We start from the raw sequence: 15791 nt of genomic DNA, 5'->3' as shown, positions 1-15791 counted from the left end.
TTAGAAAAATTTTAAACTTATGGATGATAGAGAATGATGAGACAAGTTCGACGGTATTTAAGATGATTGCAAAAGACGTCAAAGAATGTCGATATTTTATACCGACAAAGAATCAAGTGAAAATTCCCATTTTAACGAAGAAGGTGAAAAGGTGGAATAAAAAATATTTTTTTCCACATCAGCACCGAACTGTTAATTTGGTTGACTGTTAATAATGATTCAATGATAACAAAAATCAATATAAAAAATTAGTACTAAAATTGAAATGTTTTAAATTTCAATGTTAAAATTAATATGCAGACTAGAATTTAGCAACTATTGGAATAATATATCTAAATAATTTTAACTAAATTTCCAATAATTTTCCTACTTTTACCTGATTGGTGGCCGACATCTTAATTCAACAATATCATGAAAATGAGAAGGTTCGTAACTTTTTAATAAATGATTCCGTAGTGTTATGTCACGTGATTTTTTTAAAAAAAATATTTATATAACTTTTAAATGGTATATATTTTTTAATTATAAGTATTATATTTCTATTAGAGTTGCCAATCCAGCTCAGTTGGTAGAGCACAAGATTCTTAATTTTAAGATCGTGGGATTGAGTCTCATAATGGGCAATTCATAATTTGGAGGTCTCCCACGGAAGCTGCTCTCAACCTGGCGTTGGGGGCAGCCTACTATCTGACCTCTCCCTTACCCTATTATATATATAAATAAGGGTCAGCTAAATTTTTTATTATATTTTATATTATTATAATAAAAATTAACTACAACTAAAATTAATATTTTTATAATAAAAACAGTTAATTTTATTAATTAAAAAATCTAAATTAATCATTGTAATGCATACACAAACATATTAATAATTAACTAATTGAGGATATAATTCATATACAATCTAAACTACATCAGAATAAATTTAAATTAATAACTTATATATAATATATAATATAAAATAACATTTTCTTAAAGATTTTTCTAAACTATTAATAACACATGTCATGTAAATGCAAACATACAGATATCAAAACCCGAATCCTCAAAGATAAGTAACATATTTTATGGCGAACGTCACTTAATAAATTTATTTAAACTTAAATATTGAAATATTTAAAACACCCATCTTTATTTTTAACTCGCGTATAATTATAAAAAAACATTAAACATTTTTATTTCCCTTAATCAAGTTTTAGACAACATAATTTATGAATCAAACGTCACTTAAAAAGATAAGGATCCACTAAGACAAATTCTGGAATGAAGCAATTTCTCCTGCAAAAAAAAAAAAACAAAGCAATTTGGACCTCACATGGCATAGAAGAATGTGCTTCCCCCAATTGATGCCTGAAATGCTTGAAATTTTATGACCTTGGGATTTGTGGTGATTTGTTCCATTTATTTTCTCCCATCTTCCTCTTTGCCACTAGAAAGTTCATTTTCGAAAAAATTTATATATCGAACTTCAAATCTGTTCAATATAAAACAAAACCCGAATTCCCAATGATTTACAGTTATTTTCCTAACATTTCCCAGCTACTAAATCAGTGCACAAATTGGGAAATTTTTGCTGCCAAATCAGTGCACAAATTGGGAAATTTTTGTTCATTTTGTTGATCCACTGTGTTTAGTCTCTGAACCAATATGTCTAAAGCTTCCTTCATCCACCAATGCTGACAAACATCCCTTGCTTCTTTAACATTCATCTAAACAAAATCAAAAGAAGAAAAAAAAAAACAGAAGAATCAGTTTTTGATCATATTGAAACTTGGGAGCCATTTTTGATAACACTAAAGCTTACCCAAGTCCTTTGTCTGAGATTTTGTTCTGGCCACAAGTCAAGTTCTTCTTTCACTAGCAAAGGGAACATGTAGCCTTCATAAAACGTGCCATGCCTTTTGCTTATGAAATCCCATTTCCCCAGTTCACACTGTTTGAAAGATGAAGAATGTTTAGCATTCGGAGAAAAAAGATTTAAGAGTTTGATTAAGTTTCATTAAATAGATATTGACCTCAACGATGCCTAGAACACCAGCTTCTTCAAGTGATTCTCTTAGTGCAGCTTCTTCTCTAGATTCATCAAGCTCCCAACCACCCTGATAATCAAAACTGAATGATTAACATTGAAGAAACATCGTTTTTTAAGGAAAAAAATTGTTGAAAATTTTGAAGATTCTCATGTTCGTGTACCTTGGGGAACATCATTTTTCGACATTTCTGGGAAGAGATTACAAGAACCTCGAGGTCATTGCTAGTGGTTCCATCACTGGTGGATTTGTATCTATAGGGAATGCACCTGCAAATCGTCAAATTTGAAGAAAACAACGAGGGTTCGTTTATGGAAAAATAAAAACTCTGGAAACAGTCCCAGCATGAAAAATCTGACCAAAACTCCATTTCATAAAAGAACAAATACTCACCCGACAACTTGGCGGCGGCCCAAGTTATCATATCGCTGCAAGTGCCTTCCGGTACGAGAAACCACGCAAACCATCTTAGGAAAGATTGGAAAAACAAATTCGACTTGAACAAGAACGAAGAAGAATACCCAAAACGAATCAGATTGATGAACCAAATTCAGCAGCTCCAAACGAAATTCGAAGATATTTTTTCCTTTTTTTGTGATGAATGACAACAATCCCAGAAAGTAGATTCGTTTTGGGGAGTATTAAGAAACTGATTTATCGTAGAATGGATCGAACCAAATATTTCCGGTAAAAAAAAAGGCAACAACAATGATGAAAATGTATGAACATGGAGTTGGGTATTTATAGAAAAGAAAGGGTGGAAAAGAAAGTAATCATGTTTATCTAATTAAAAACACTAGTGGATAAATAATAATAAATAATAATAAATAATAAAATTGATAATGGATGAAAATGATGTTTTTTATAATAAAAAAACGGTCGGTATTGCGACTCGTCTCATTCTCTGAGCTTCAATGTTTCGTTTCACTAGCAGAAAAGGGTTTTTTCGTACTTTTGAAAAAACAAATATTAATTAATTTATCAAGGGTCAAATGCGCAAAAGGTCCCTATGTTATAATATGTTACTTTGTTAAATCTTTCAGCTATTAACAATTATAAAATGGTCTTTGACTGTATGACACTACTTTGTTGAGTTCTCAAATTATTATAACTTACAAATTGATGATCGATTATTCATATCTTTCAAACTCGTCATTTTTCGTTAAACCAGTTGTCTAAGCTAGACGTTAAATTATTGACAGTGATATGATAAAATTATATTTCAATGAAGTCTATTGGCATTATCGTTGCTTTGAAGTACTAGATCGACGACATAATATTTTAAGCATTAACTCGATGGCATAATATAAACAGATACTCGATACATAAAATACAATTCCAATAGTTTTGAGATCAAATTTCATTATATCCTAATGAACAAGTCAACGTCCAACTCAAATAACCATCAATTTTTAAAGGAAAATGATAAATTTAGAATATATAAATAATTTAATTATTATTTTATAATTTTTAATAATTGAAAGAATCAATAAAATAATATTTTATAATTAAATAATAATTTTATAATTTTTAATAGTTAAAAGTATACGTAAAATAATATTATAATCAATGAACCATTGCGTACTTTACCCATTTATTGGTGTTGTAGCCAACACGTACACGGTTGATATGATGTAAAGAGGGTGACTCTACAAAGGCATCTTAGTCACGCGTGCGATGATTGGCTATTTCGGCTTAACGCCTTCTTAGTTGGGCTGTGTTTTTCCAAAACAAAAAGCAAAAAAGCGGAAAGCGGCTGTCTTATTTATTCTTCATATGTATGGATGGGATGTCTAAGATACGATAGTCTTAATATATTATTAAAAAAATTATTAAAAAATATTATTATTTTTTTAATATTTTTAGTAAATTGTTATTTAAAATATTATTGTTCTACCAAAAATATTAATATTGGACATTACCTAAAATATTTAATATTTTCGATAAAACGTTACATAAAACATTATTTTTTTCCAATATTTTTAAAACTGGACTTTACATTGAACCGGTGAAAGTACTAGTTTACTGGTTCAACCGCGGTTGAACCGGATTTTATATAAAATAATATTTTTTTTTAATTTTACATAATATTCAAAGTAATATTAATATATATGTAACACTTTTTTTAAGTTTACAATATTAAAAGGTATAAAAATATCACAAGTCATAACATATATAAATTAAAAACCATAAATCAAGTGAAACAAAATGATTCAAATCAACTACAACATAATATTTAAGATAAAACATATTAAATAATAAATATAATTATATAACTATAATAAAAAAATAAAATTGAGGCTTAAAAAATCATAACAACTGATGTCATTTGGTTTAATTTTTTTTTAAAAATAATCTCACATGGTTAAGAAACATAGAAGAACATCCTAAAAGTTTAAAAAGTAAAAATATGAGAACAAAACAATCTCACATGGCTAAGAAACATAAAAGAGCATCCCAACTTACTTCTATAAATAATAGAGGTACTTTGACATTCAAAATCATGGAGCCTTTTGATGAGCACAGAGCGAACTATTCTTTCGCTTCAATTGAGCTCAAATTCTAGGCTTCAATCGAACTTCTAATTTTTTTTTAAGTTCGAGCCTTTTTGAGTTCAAGTTTTAATATTATATTTCGAGTTCGAGTTGAACTTGATAATTTTTAGCTCGTAAGTTTTTGAGTCGAGTTGAGCTTACTTTTAAAGTTTTCGAGTTCGAGTCGAGCTCAGTAATACTCGAATTTGACTCGGCTCATTGAACAAACGACGTCGTTTGATTTAATTTTTTTAAAAGAAAAAAAGAGAACCGACGGTTCAAACCGGTTTTTACCGATTTTTAGTCGGTTCACCCCGATTTTACCGATTTTCAGCCGATTCTACCGGTTTTCAGCCGGTTCATTGCCAGTCCGGTTTTGTGAGGTAACCGAACCAGACAGGCCACTGGTTCACGGTTCAACCGATTGAACCGGCCGATCTGGTCCGGTTTTGATAACCATGATTTTTTCTACCAGAAATGTTAATATTGAATCCTACCGGAAATTAGTTAGCGAAAATAACATTTTCGGTAAAAAAATAATATTTTAGGTAACGCTTTACCGAAAATGTTAAAAAATAATAACATTTTCAGTAGGACTTTTTCTTAGCCGTATATTAAGATTGTCGTACAACATAACTACCCGGCTGGTTGGCTACAGTTTTTTAGGATAAATAGATAGGGTTGGATTTATATTGGATTTTTATTTTTAGGGTGCGTTTGGTTCACAGAATGTAAGATTACCAGTGGGAATAAAAGATTACCATGGAATATGATTACTGGGAATGTTTTATTTTGTGTTTGGTTGGTTTAGCAGGAATGTAAGATTATCGTGTTTGGTTAAAGGAATAAAATATTATTGGAATGTATATTTGACCAAATTGTTTTTATTATATATTTGTTTTTTTAACAAGTTGAAAAATATTTATATATTTTCTTTAAAAATTTAAATTCATAAAATTTATATAATATTTTTTACAAAATTGAAAATATAAAAAGGTTTAATGAAAGGATAAAATTTTATTTTAACTCTTGAACTTCATATAAAATTTTAATTATTAGATTTTTTTTTGTAAATCTAAAATAGTTTAAGGATAAATTTGTAATTTAACCTTTGTAGAATTTTTATTATTCAATGACAGAATAAGGATATTTTTGAAAATAAATTTTTTTAAGGGTATTTTAGTCCAAAACGTCGGTAATCCAACAATACTTAAGGAAATGGAGGTAATGATATTCCCGATAATATACCCCAAAAAATTCACTATTGGTAATGTAAGATTACCGTGAATGACATTCCCGGTCAAACAAACGGGGGAATGTGGATTCCATTCTCATGGGAATCTCACATTCTCCAAACCAAATACACCTGTATTTAAAACTGTATTCACACCTACATTAATTAAAAAAATTAATGGAATTATTTTAGGTAATATTAACTTAATATCCAGCGCTTTTTTATTATGACTTGAAAGGGGTTTGTTTCGCCTTTTTTTCTAGAAAATACTGCATTATATTTAAGATAATCTAATAATTAAGCGGGAATACAAATTAAACATATATATATATATATATATATATATGCATGTACGAACACGTTAAAATTATATAACATAGAAAATAACATATTAAACTTTAGATTTAATTTATGATTCTTTTATCAAAGTATACATTTTTTCCTACTTTACACCTTATTTTTTAAAATTTACCTCCTAAATTATCATATCCATCTCAATTTACTAAAATACAAATAAAATAAGATAAAATAACAACGCAAGGGATAGAATAAAAGGATAATTTAAGATGCAAAGTGAGAAAATTACTTCGAAAAGAGAATTCATGAATTAAGCCTAAAATTTTGTAATATAATAATAATAATTGATATGATCATAATAAATGAACATTCTGATGATTTGAAAATGACAGGGGGCAGACACGGTGTAAGTAAAACATGGTAGTCAAATGTAGATCAGTATAAAAATCAAATCTTACACCTACGATTAAGAAAACCTTAAACACGTGTGTAGACCACGTTCAGAGAACATTTTAACTTCCCAGTACCATTAAAATTAGATTATTCAATGAACTAATTTATCTTATCGATTAAAAAGATTATTGTTATTTTTAGAGATCTTAAGTTTAATTATTAGTGATAACCGTTGGTTGGACACACGATGAATTTTATAACTCCCGTGATATTATTACAAACTAAAATAAGAATACAGCAACACAAGGACAACTATGATACTAGTTGCGGTTAATTTTACAAACACCACTAACAAAGGCTTTTCAAAACTCCCTTTCCATCTCTCGTATTTTCTAGCTTCAAGATGCTGCCACTTTTATGTTGCTGCCATGATTAAGTTTTTCCATTGTTTTATCCACGCAATTTTCTGACCATCTTGTTGCCAAATCAATTTTGTTACTGCCAAGTTTTTTATTTCATGTAGGCTGCCGATATGTAATGTAAAAACATGTTTGATATTTAATAATTACAGAGTATTTTAACGTTTGAGAGTTTTTAGAACAAATATTATCACTTGTAAACATCTTAAATTAATCGAAAATTTTAAAAAAAATATATCATCATAATTATAAATTTGTTGCACGAACCAAGAAACCTCATTGGTTAAAAATATGATTGTTAATCTTAGAGGTCTAGATTCAAGTATGATGTTTGTAGAGATATTTAAACGTTCATTGTTAGATGATTGAATTTTTTTTGAATAGACATTATCTTGTAATTACCCCATACTAATAAAATATTACAATTTTATTAAGAAGATTATATCATTTGCTGATGTTTTCTAAAGTTGAGAGTTATAATTATATGGAAAATTTACAATAAAAATCCATTAGAATCAATAAAATTAAACATTAAAAACATTTAAAATTTCAATCATATCTAAAATTATTGAACGTTCTCAATGAAAAAATAAAATATTATTTTTCTTAAAAGATTTAAATTTGAATAATTGTGCCTAAAAGACGTGTGCATATCATCAATAAACTAAGAAAAATTCTTAACAGATATTACGTTATAATCTAATACTATTAAAAACAACTTTTTAGCATGGGCTATAAGCTTGGTCAGCCACCACAATGGAAATAGATGGCTTTGGAAGTGTGAGGGCGGTGACAACTTTTGGAGAGGATTCCGCCTAGAGAGGCGCCTTTCAAAACGCTGCAAGCGCCCATCAAACGAAATTTCCGAGAAATTATCGATGAAGACTTGCTGAATATATTCCAATAGACAGTTATACACGTTATACCGAATTTCAGCATGAAAAAGCTAAAGCTTTTATGATGCCTTCCATCTAACGTATGGAATAGTTTAGGATTCTTTCAATTAAAAAATAAAAGGCTTGAATGGATGAAATAGATAATATCTATTTTGTGGAATACTTTAACCTTTTTTTATAACTATCAGTTTTCGATCTATTGATCGATTTTTTTTAAAGATGGTACTTTGTATTATAATGAATTACAAAGTACACCATTTCAAGGACCTCATTAAAAAAACTCCCTAAACCTAAGTGGAAGAAAAAGAATGTACCTTGAGGTGGTAAGGAACAACATACACAAAAAGACTTACATCACACAATCCATACCCCATACAACAATCCCCCAACAGTTCATAACTAAGCCAAACCAGACAACCCATTAAAAGTAATAAAGAGCTAAAAAAAGGAATAAACACAACCAACATAACCACTGGAAACGAAACCACTATCTCAACCTAACATCAACAGCAACCTTAACTTGAACGAAGACAAGCAATTAGACCTGGAGATAATCACTTAGGTGGTGTTTGTTTTTCTAAAAAAAAATTTCAAAGCTCTTATGTCTGCTCCGCGCAGACTACGCGCAGACATTGGGCTTCGTAGACCGTTTGTTTTTTAGAAGACAGTAGCTCTGAAAACATCTACTCGTCCTCTTCTTGGCGCAGACGTGGCCTTGTGTCTTCAAAACTCTTCCAACCTCTTCAAAGAACATTAAAACCAAAAACCCTCGCCTAAAAACATGGTTCTACAGCAGATCGAGAATATATGACTTAGCTACGAGATGAAATTGCTGAGCAATTAATGCAAAATATGGATTGATTTATTTTAAAAAATTTATTATTGTAGTTGTATGGATTATTTAAATTTCAGTATTGTAAAACTAAAATTATTTAAATTTCAGTATTGCAAAACTCTTTTAAGTTTAAAAAATATGTTTAATTATATGTCAGTTTATTTTAGCAGTTTGCAAACGTTAAAAACAAACAGTATTCTTCTTGCAGACTGCAGACTTTTGGTCAACCTCTACTGCTGCAGATGTGGTCCGCAGACTGCAGACCTTTTACCTCTGCAAAAACAAACAGCACCTTAATGAAACTGACCCAATAGATAAAGGAAAGACTTCAAGCTCGGTAATCTAAAGAGCAAAGCCGACTTAAAAAGGAGGCATCGAAAGCTAGAAGAAATTTCGAAAAAAAACACATCTCCCAAATTGCACAAGCTTCCAATATACTCGGACAAGGACAAAAGCAAAACATCCAGAGAACACACACTTTTCCAGACTACCCAACTAAACACAACAGCAAAATAAAACACAGCAGCAAAATCGATCATTGCTAGAATCAACAGCAGCCCTCAGAAATCACTCCGCCTCTGCCTCCATTTTGATAACTTCTGCTACAAACATTTGGCCTTCCAAACCGACCATTAAGACCTTGATTTTTTCTCAACTTTTGCCTCCTCAAAATCTTCTTCTTTCTTCTTAAAGCGATACTAGTGCAAACACTTCTATTTTCATTCACTAACGACCCTTTGACAGGTTTTGAGAGATAATAATTTACTTGAGATTTGGGAATAACCTGGTTAGACTGTTGGGATTGCGCCATTTCCACCATGCATGTTTTTACTGAAAAGTCCTCGTCCACTACTCTATTTAGTGGCAGAAGCCCACCATATGCATCGACAAACTGGATTTTAGGACCAACAGAATAAAAAATCGGTACAACGTACATATTCTCTTTGACAGCAGCCATCCTTTCCACCTCACATTCCACTAGCCCCATACTAGCTGTCTCCATTTCATAAACATTAACGCTCCTCTGGTAGAGCGAAGCATACGAAGTTGCCATATTACAAACTACCTCGGGACCTATACCAATAGCATGTTCTTTGCCAATTAATGGAACTCCAGCAGCTTCCACAGGATCTGCTCACTACGCTCTACCCCCACCAATGAGCCGTCTAAGAACAATCGAGACTCTTCCCTCTCGGGAGGCTTTACTGGCGAGACACCAACGAGCTCCCCCACCATGGATAGCGGGTCGGCAACAACCTTGACCAACAAATAAAAATCTTTCCAGACAGATTCTGGACTGAAACAAGGTTCAAACTCAGAAACATATACTATAAAAATCCATTCCCCGACTTTCAAATCAAAGGTTACTTTCACTCAAGCTTGGCAGTTCGTAATAATCTGAAACAATGCCCTATCAAATGAGCCAGGATTTAAGGTCCCTTCCTCAATGGAGATAAGTTCTCCCCATTTTCCTGTAATATTTCTGAAGGTAGAATGGCACCACGCAAACGATGGGATCCCTTTGCACGAAAGCCATGCCTGACGGCTATTGCACTGAAAATTTTCCGACCACACTTCCACTTTTACAAAGTAGTTTTTCAACGCCCCAATCTAATTAATAAGAGTATAATCCCTACACTTTTCATCTTCAAATATGATTAAAATAGCTAACCCGCTTAACCTCATGATTTTCGGACATAATGTACATTCCTTGTACATAAGAGCAGCTAACTCTTTTATTTTTATAAATTTTCTGCACCAACCTACCAAGCTATCTCTAAGAGTTAAGAGCTTATCCTCGTCAACACAACCGACAATGGGAGCCTCTGATTGACTATCATCCTCTACTCTACTCTTGGCATCGGCTGATTTTGGACTAGAAAACTTCTTTCTCCAGAAAGCTTCACGAGGTTGAAATCTCTCCATGAAAACTCTAACTTTATTACCTTGAATCCTAGATCTATCAGCACAGTTGATTGCCTTCCTCGCGTCCTCCAATCTGGTAAAACGAACAAAGTCAAACCTACTTCCTCCCTTGCTTCTTTTGTTAGGGATGAAAGAATCAACCACCTCGCCATATCTATCGAATATTTGCCAAATACCTTGTGAAGCTTATCCTAGTCAACACAACCGACAACGGGAGCCTCTGATTGACTATCATCCTTCACTCTACTCTTGGCCTCGGCTGATTTTGGACCAGAAAACTTCTTTCTCCAGAAAGCTTCACGACGTTGAAATCTCTTCATGAAAACTCTAACTTAATTACCTTGAATCCTAGATCTATCAGCACAGTTGATTGCATTCCTCGCGTCCTCCAATATGGTAAAACGAACAAAGTCAAACCTACTTCCTCCCTTGTTTCTTTTGTTAGGGATGAAAGAATCAACCACCTCGCCATATCTATCGAATATTTGCCAAATACCTTGATGATGAAGAAACTCTGGAATATTGAAGATGATCACCGTAAAGCAATTAATCCCAAACGATCGATTAATCTGAATCTGGTACTGCATACGTAAAAGCAATTCTCCCAACCCAATTTACTCTGTAATAACGTTTTTAAAACGAAAAATCGAATTTAAAATAATTATGATTTTATTTTGGAAAACTTTTTTTATATGAATTTGAAATTTAATTCGAATTAGAGTCGCCATCGACCTTTGGTTAGGTAAGTCGAATACCTAAAATATCTTTTAAAACAATTTTAAGAAAAATCATTTAAAGACGAAAATTGGCCTGCGTATTACCATAAATTCATTTTTTAAGGATTCGATAGTCGGTTACGTGTGGAGAAGGATTAGCACCCCCACAACGCCCAAAATTGATACTTTCGATTATACGTTGTCTAAAATGGTGGAACTTTACGAATTAGAATTCAAAATTCAAATTATGATCCTTTTATTTCTATGAATTTTAAAAATGAGTGAACTTCTTTTGAAATATTTGACTTGATGAAAATGATTTAATTCACTCGGTTTTATTTAAAAAGGATGTCCTCTTACTACGTAAATTAATATAAATTAAAATCTAGTCATGTTGGACACAATTCCATTAACATACGACGTAAAACAACATTACCTTTAATGATTTTAGAAAATGAGAAAATAGATTCATGATTCATGAATGTAACAATATTAAATGTGATGTACAAGATGAATGAAAATATTGAATGTGACATGGAAAATAGTTTTAAATAAATGAAATAAAACACATTCATAAGTAAACAAAATAATAGGATATAAATAAGATTTTGTTTCGAATAACACTCGAAAGAGCACTCTAAGTATTTGGAGGTCTTTCCATTAGTTAGTCCAACTATCAAAAGTTTTATAGCTATAAAAAACATAATCATAAAAAAAACACTATATATATGTACACAAGAAATGACATAGCATAGTATTCAAAACAAGCTAAAATTATATATGTATATATATATATATATACATAATTACTCACGTGACAAAAATGAGGACTATGAAAAATTTAAGGATCAAATTAGAATAAATAATAAATATATAGGGGTACATTAAAACATTAACCCAACCAAAATGGTGGCCAAAACAAATATTCGACAAACCTATGCGGATTAAAACAGAAAATGAGCATAAAACTATGTATTAAGCAATTAGGACTAAATCAGAATAAATAAAAATTACAAGCATCCATCAAAAGTTAATCCATGCTATTTCAAGAAAAAATGGTGATCAAAATGAATTCATGGTAAAACTCCAATGACCTACATCATAAATAAGACACTTTCGAACACACAACAATGTTATGGACTAAAATGCTATAAATTAAAATTCACAAATCATATCACAAATTTAACCAAGTATATAAATAAAAGGCATAGTGACTAAAATATAAAAAAAGAAAAATTAAGAGCTTGAAATTATAAAATTAAAAGTTATATTTAGTTACTAAAATGAAGGGATACAAACATTGGATAGCCACATAGGTGGCTTACCCATGTACTGAAACGGGAAACCCTAGCTCCTAAATGGCATCGTTTTGGACAAGTTATATAACCCATTTTTAGCCCTTCTTCCTCATTCTTCTCTCATTTGTTTTTTAATCTCTCTCTCTCCCGATTCTCTCTTCTCTCTGCGGAATATAGCGAGGGCTCTCACCGGCCACCATGACTGCCACCTCCGGTCACTGTGCACCTGTAATATCCCAAAATCATGGTTAGTGACTAAAATAGAATTTTTAAAACTTTAAAGTATTATTTCAAAAGATTGTAAAGTTCAGGGACTCATTTGGAAATATTTTATGAGGGATTTTTGGTTATTATTAAATGAAGAAAAGGGTAAAATGCTCATTTGGAAAGGAAAGATTTTTTTTATTTTCCCTTTTTAAGGGAGTGGACCACGTGGATATGGGGAGAAGTGAAGAAAGCTTTAGAGTCTTTGTTGGTCTTCTTCTTCTTCTCTTCTCGTGCCTTCAATGGTAAGGTGAGTGGGATTCAACTTAATTGTTTCCTTAATTTTAAGATTTCTTTTGATTCCTGGAGTGATAAGAAAGCTTAAGTAGAATGAGTTAATAGATTTTGAAGTTGAATTTGACTTGTCAAGGGTTTAGTTAAGAATTTAGAAGCAATAGAATTCGAATTAGAACACGTAGAAATTTTGGTAAAATTCTTGATTTTCATTTTTAAGATGAGACTTTGAGTTTAGGGAGGTATTAAATGAATAGGAAGTTACTTATATATGTATATTTGAATTAAGAGTATGAAAGAAGATGAAATATGAAAAGTAGGAGCTTAAATGAGTGAATTTTCGGGCTTTAAACGTGATTTCTGGGCAAGGGGTACCGATACCCTATGAATAGGTACTGATACCCTAAGACCATTTTAGATGAACATCTTCATTATGTATCGATACCTAGAGGGGTAGTACTGATACCTGGGTATCGATACCCATCGGCAGGTAACAATACTTGTGAATATAGAGTTTAATTTAGGTATCGATACCCCAATAGTGTATCGATACCCTCCTAAAGGGAAAATATGAATTTTTATCATTAAATTAGCTTAAGTTATTAGCATCGAATTATAAGGTTTAGGCTTCTGATAATCGTCTTGAAAATTATAGTTATGTAGATACTGAGCCTAAACGAGTTCCGGAACAGTTGGCAAGTAAGATTGATTGAGGGAAAGACAAAGAGTTATAAGTGCTCAAATTGACTAGTGAGGCCAGGTGAGTGCATATTAGATAGTATATGATGTTTAATGGAAATAAGACTCGTGACAAGTCTATTTCCTATAGTATTATGCATGAATTCATGAACATGAACATGTGTTTGTTAGGAGTGTATGAGTTATATGCTATTGTATTTGTGACATGATTTGTATGAATATATGCTAGTGTGATAATACACAGGAACTGGTATAATTGATATATAAGATACATGATATGAAAATGTGATAATGAACTATGTGTCTATGTGATGTGAATATGTGGCATGAGTTATGAGAAAATAAGCTAAGTGATTACATGTGCATATGAAAATGTTGTGTGAAATAAGTGAAATGAACTATCATAAAAGATAATGCCCATGTATAGGAATTGAGAGCTAGAGGTATAGTTGAGATGCCAAGAGTCGAGGGTTCTACGTGGTCTTTCGGGACATATATGTAATTCTATGGAACATATATGTGGTACTTTGGTACACTTATTTGGTCTATTGTATTATATATATGGTTCTTAAGGAGTGGTCCTTCGAGACAAATATTCAGTGCCCCTAGTGGGAATTTATTCGAGCTGTGGTGACAACATAAGTGCATAACCTCAATGAACTCACATATCTTTTGTTCTCCAAAGTGTACATGGGCCAATAAAGAGATAATGTAAATAAACTTAATATGATTGTTACATGTGATTGAGCAATTAGATATGAGTGTATGAGTTTCATTTATTGCATATGTTATAGTTTCTATGTGAAATATGTTGGTATGATATATTTGAATATAAGAGAATATAATAAACTTATATAATATGTTATAAGTAATTACATGAGAAATATATTGAACTCTATAAATATATATATATATAGGTAATGATGTGGTGGACTATATGATTAATGAGAATTGAGATAAAGCAGATAGTGTATTAACTATGAAATAAGTATATAAATAAGTATAAGAGTATATTAGATAAGTTGTGCATGAAGGTGTATACGTTTAAATAGAACTGGGATCCAACCTTGTTAAATTCTTAAGTGATATGAAATTTAGTATAAGAATCTAAGAAATTGTATGAGAATATCAGGGGAATCAAATAACAATAAGTTATGCAAATATATGTTTATGTAACAAAAATTAGGTGAGAAATGAATTAAGAGAATATAAGAAATTAGTATACCAGAATATGATATAGAATATGTAACAAGAATTTATGGGTTAAATGTTAAATAGAAACATATGGAAAAAGAGATAAGATATGTGAAATTGTAATCAAAGTTAAATGATTAGGAATTATGTAAGTAAACGACTAAAATGATGATAGTAGAATGTGATATAGGCTAAGTGGTCTAAATTAAATGATTATAAGAATATGAAATAGTAAACACTCATATATGATATGATGATATTTGTGTATATATGTATTTATTTTATGAAAGTGGATATGAGGTTATATGATATGATGGCATGAAACATGCAATCATTGTTAGAAGTTATAGTTTATATTATATGTTTTATATTCCTCACTAAGTCATAGACTTAGCGTGTGAGTGTTTCACACGTAGGTTCTGGAAAGCGAGAAGAGAAGCGAAGAGGAGCAAGACAGGTTAGACTCTCCTTTCCGAATATCATATCAGAAAAAAATGATTAGTGTGTATTCTGTTTAATGTATATAGTTGGCATGTAATTAAGCTATTTGAATAGTATACGCTCTGATATGTTTTGTAAATACATTATTTTAATAAATTTGAAAATTCTTCATTCTTTTGTAAAAGTAGTGGTTTGAAAAGTCAATGTGACATCTCGGACTCGTATCTGGGTCGAGTACAGGTTGGGGGTGTTACAGTACCATCGTCCTCCGGCGGCTTTTCGAGCCCAAGTTTCACGGGCTACTTTGTCTCAACGTCTTGAACGTGGATCTGATGTATGATTGCCTCCAAAATAACAGGAGTGACGTAGATCTAATGAAAA

The 15791-nt window shown here is 31.2% G+C and overlaps 1 protein-coding gene across 1 annotated transcript; it reads right to left on the bottom strand.

Moving 5' to 3' along the window:
- Window positions 1-1493: 1493 nt before the first annotated feature.
- On the bottom strand, window positions 1494-2598 carry LOC120178811 (nudix hydrolase 18, mitochondrial-like). The gene is made up of 5 exons (XM_039184594.1): window positions 2424-2598; window positions 2194-2299; window positions 2016-2099; window positions 1805-1933; window positions 1494-1709 (listed from the first exon to the last, which is right to left on the bottom strand). The coding sequence occupies exons 1-5, from the start codon at window positions 2495-2497 to the stop codon at window positions 1548-1550; spliced, it is 555 nt and encodes a 184-aa protein (XP_039040525.1). The 5' UTR covers window positions 2498-2598; the 3' UTR covers window positions 1494-1547.
- Between the last annotated feature and the right edge of the window lie 13193 nt (window positions 2599-15791).

This window comes from Hibiscus syriacus, unplaced genomic scaffold (assembly GCF_006381635.1).
Source record: "Hibiscus syriacus cultivar Baekdansim isolate YM2019G1 unplaced genomic scaffold, ASM638163v2 tig00112383_pilon, whole genome shotgun sequence".
In the NCBI taxonomy this organism is placed as follows: Eukaryota; Viridiplantae; Streptophyta; class Magnoliopsida; order Malvales; family Malvaceae; genus Hibiscus; species Hibiscus syriacus.
Note: the sequence above shows the minus strand (reverse complement) of the source record. Positions and strands in the feature narration are given on the sequence as shown.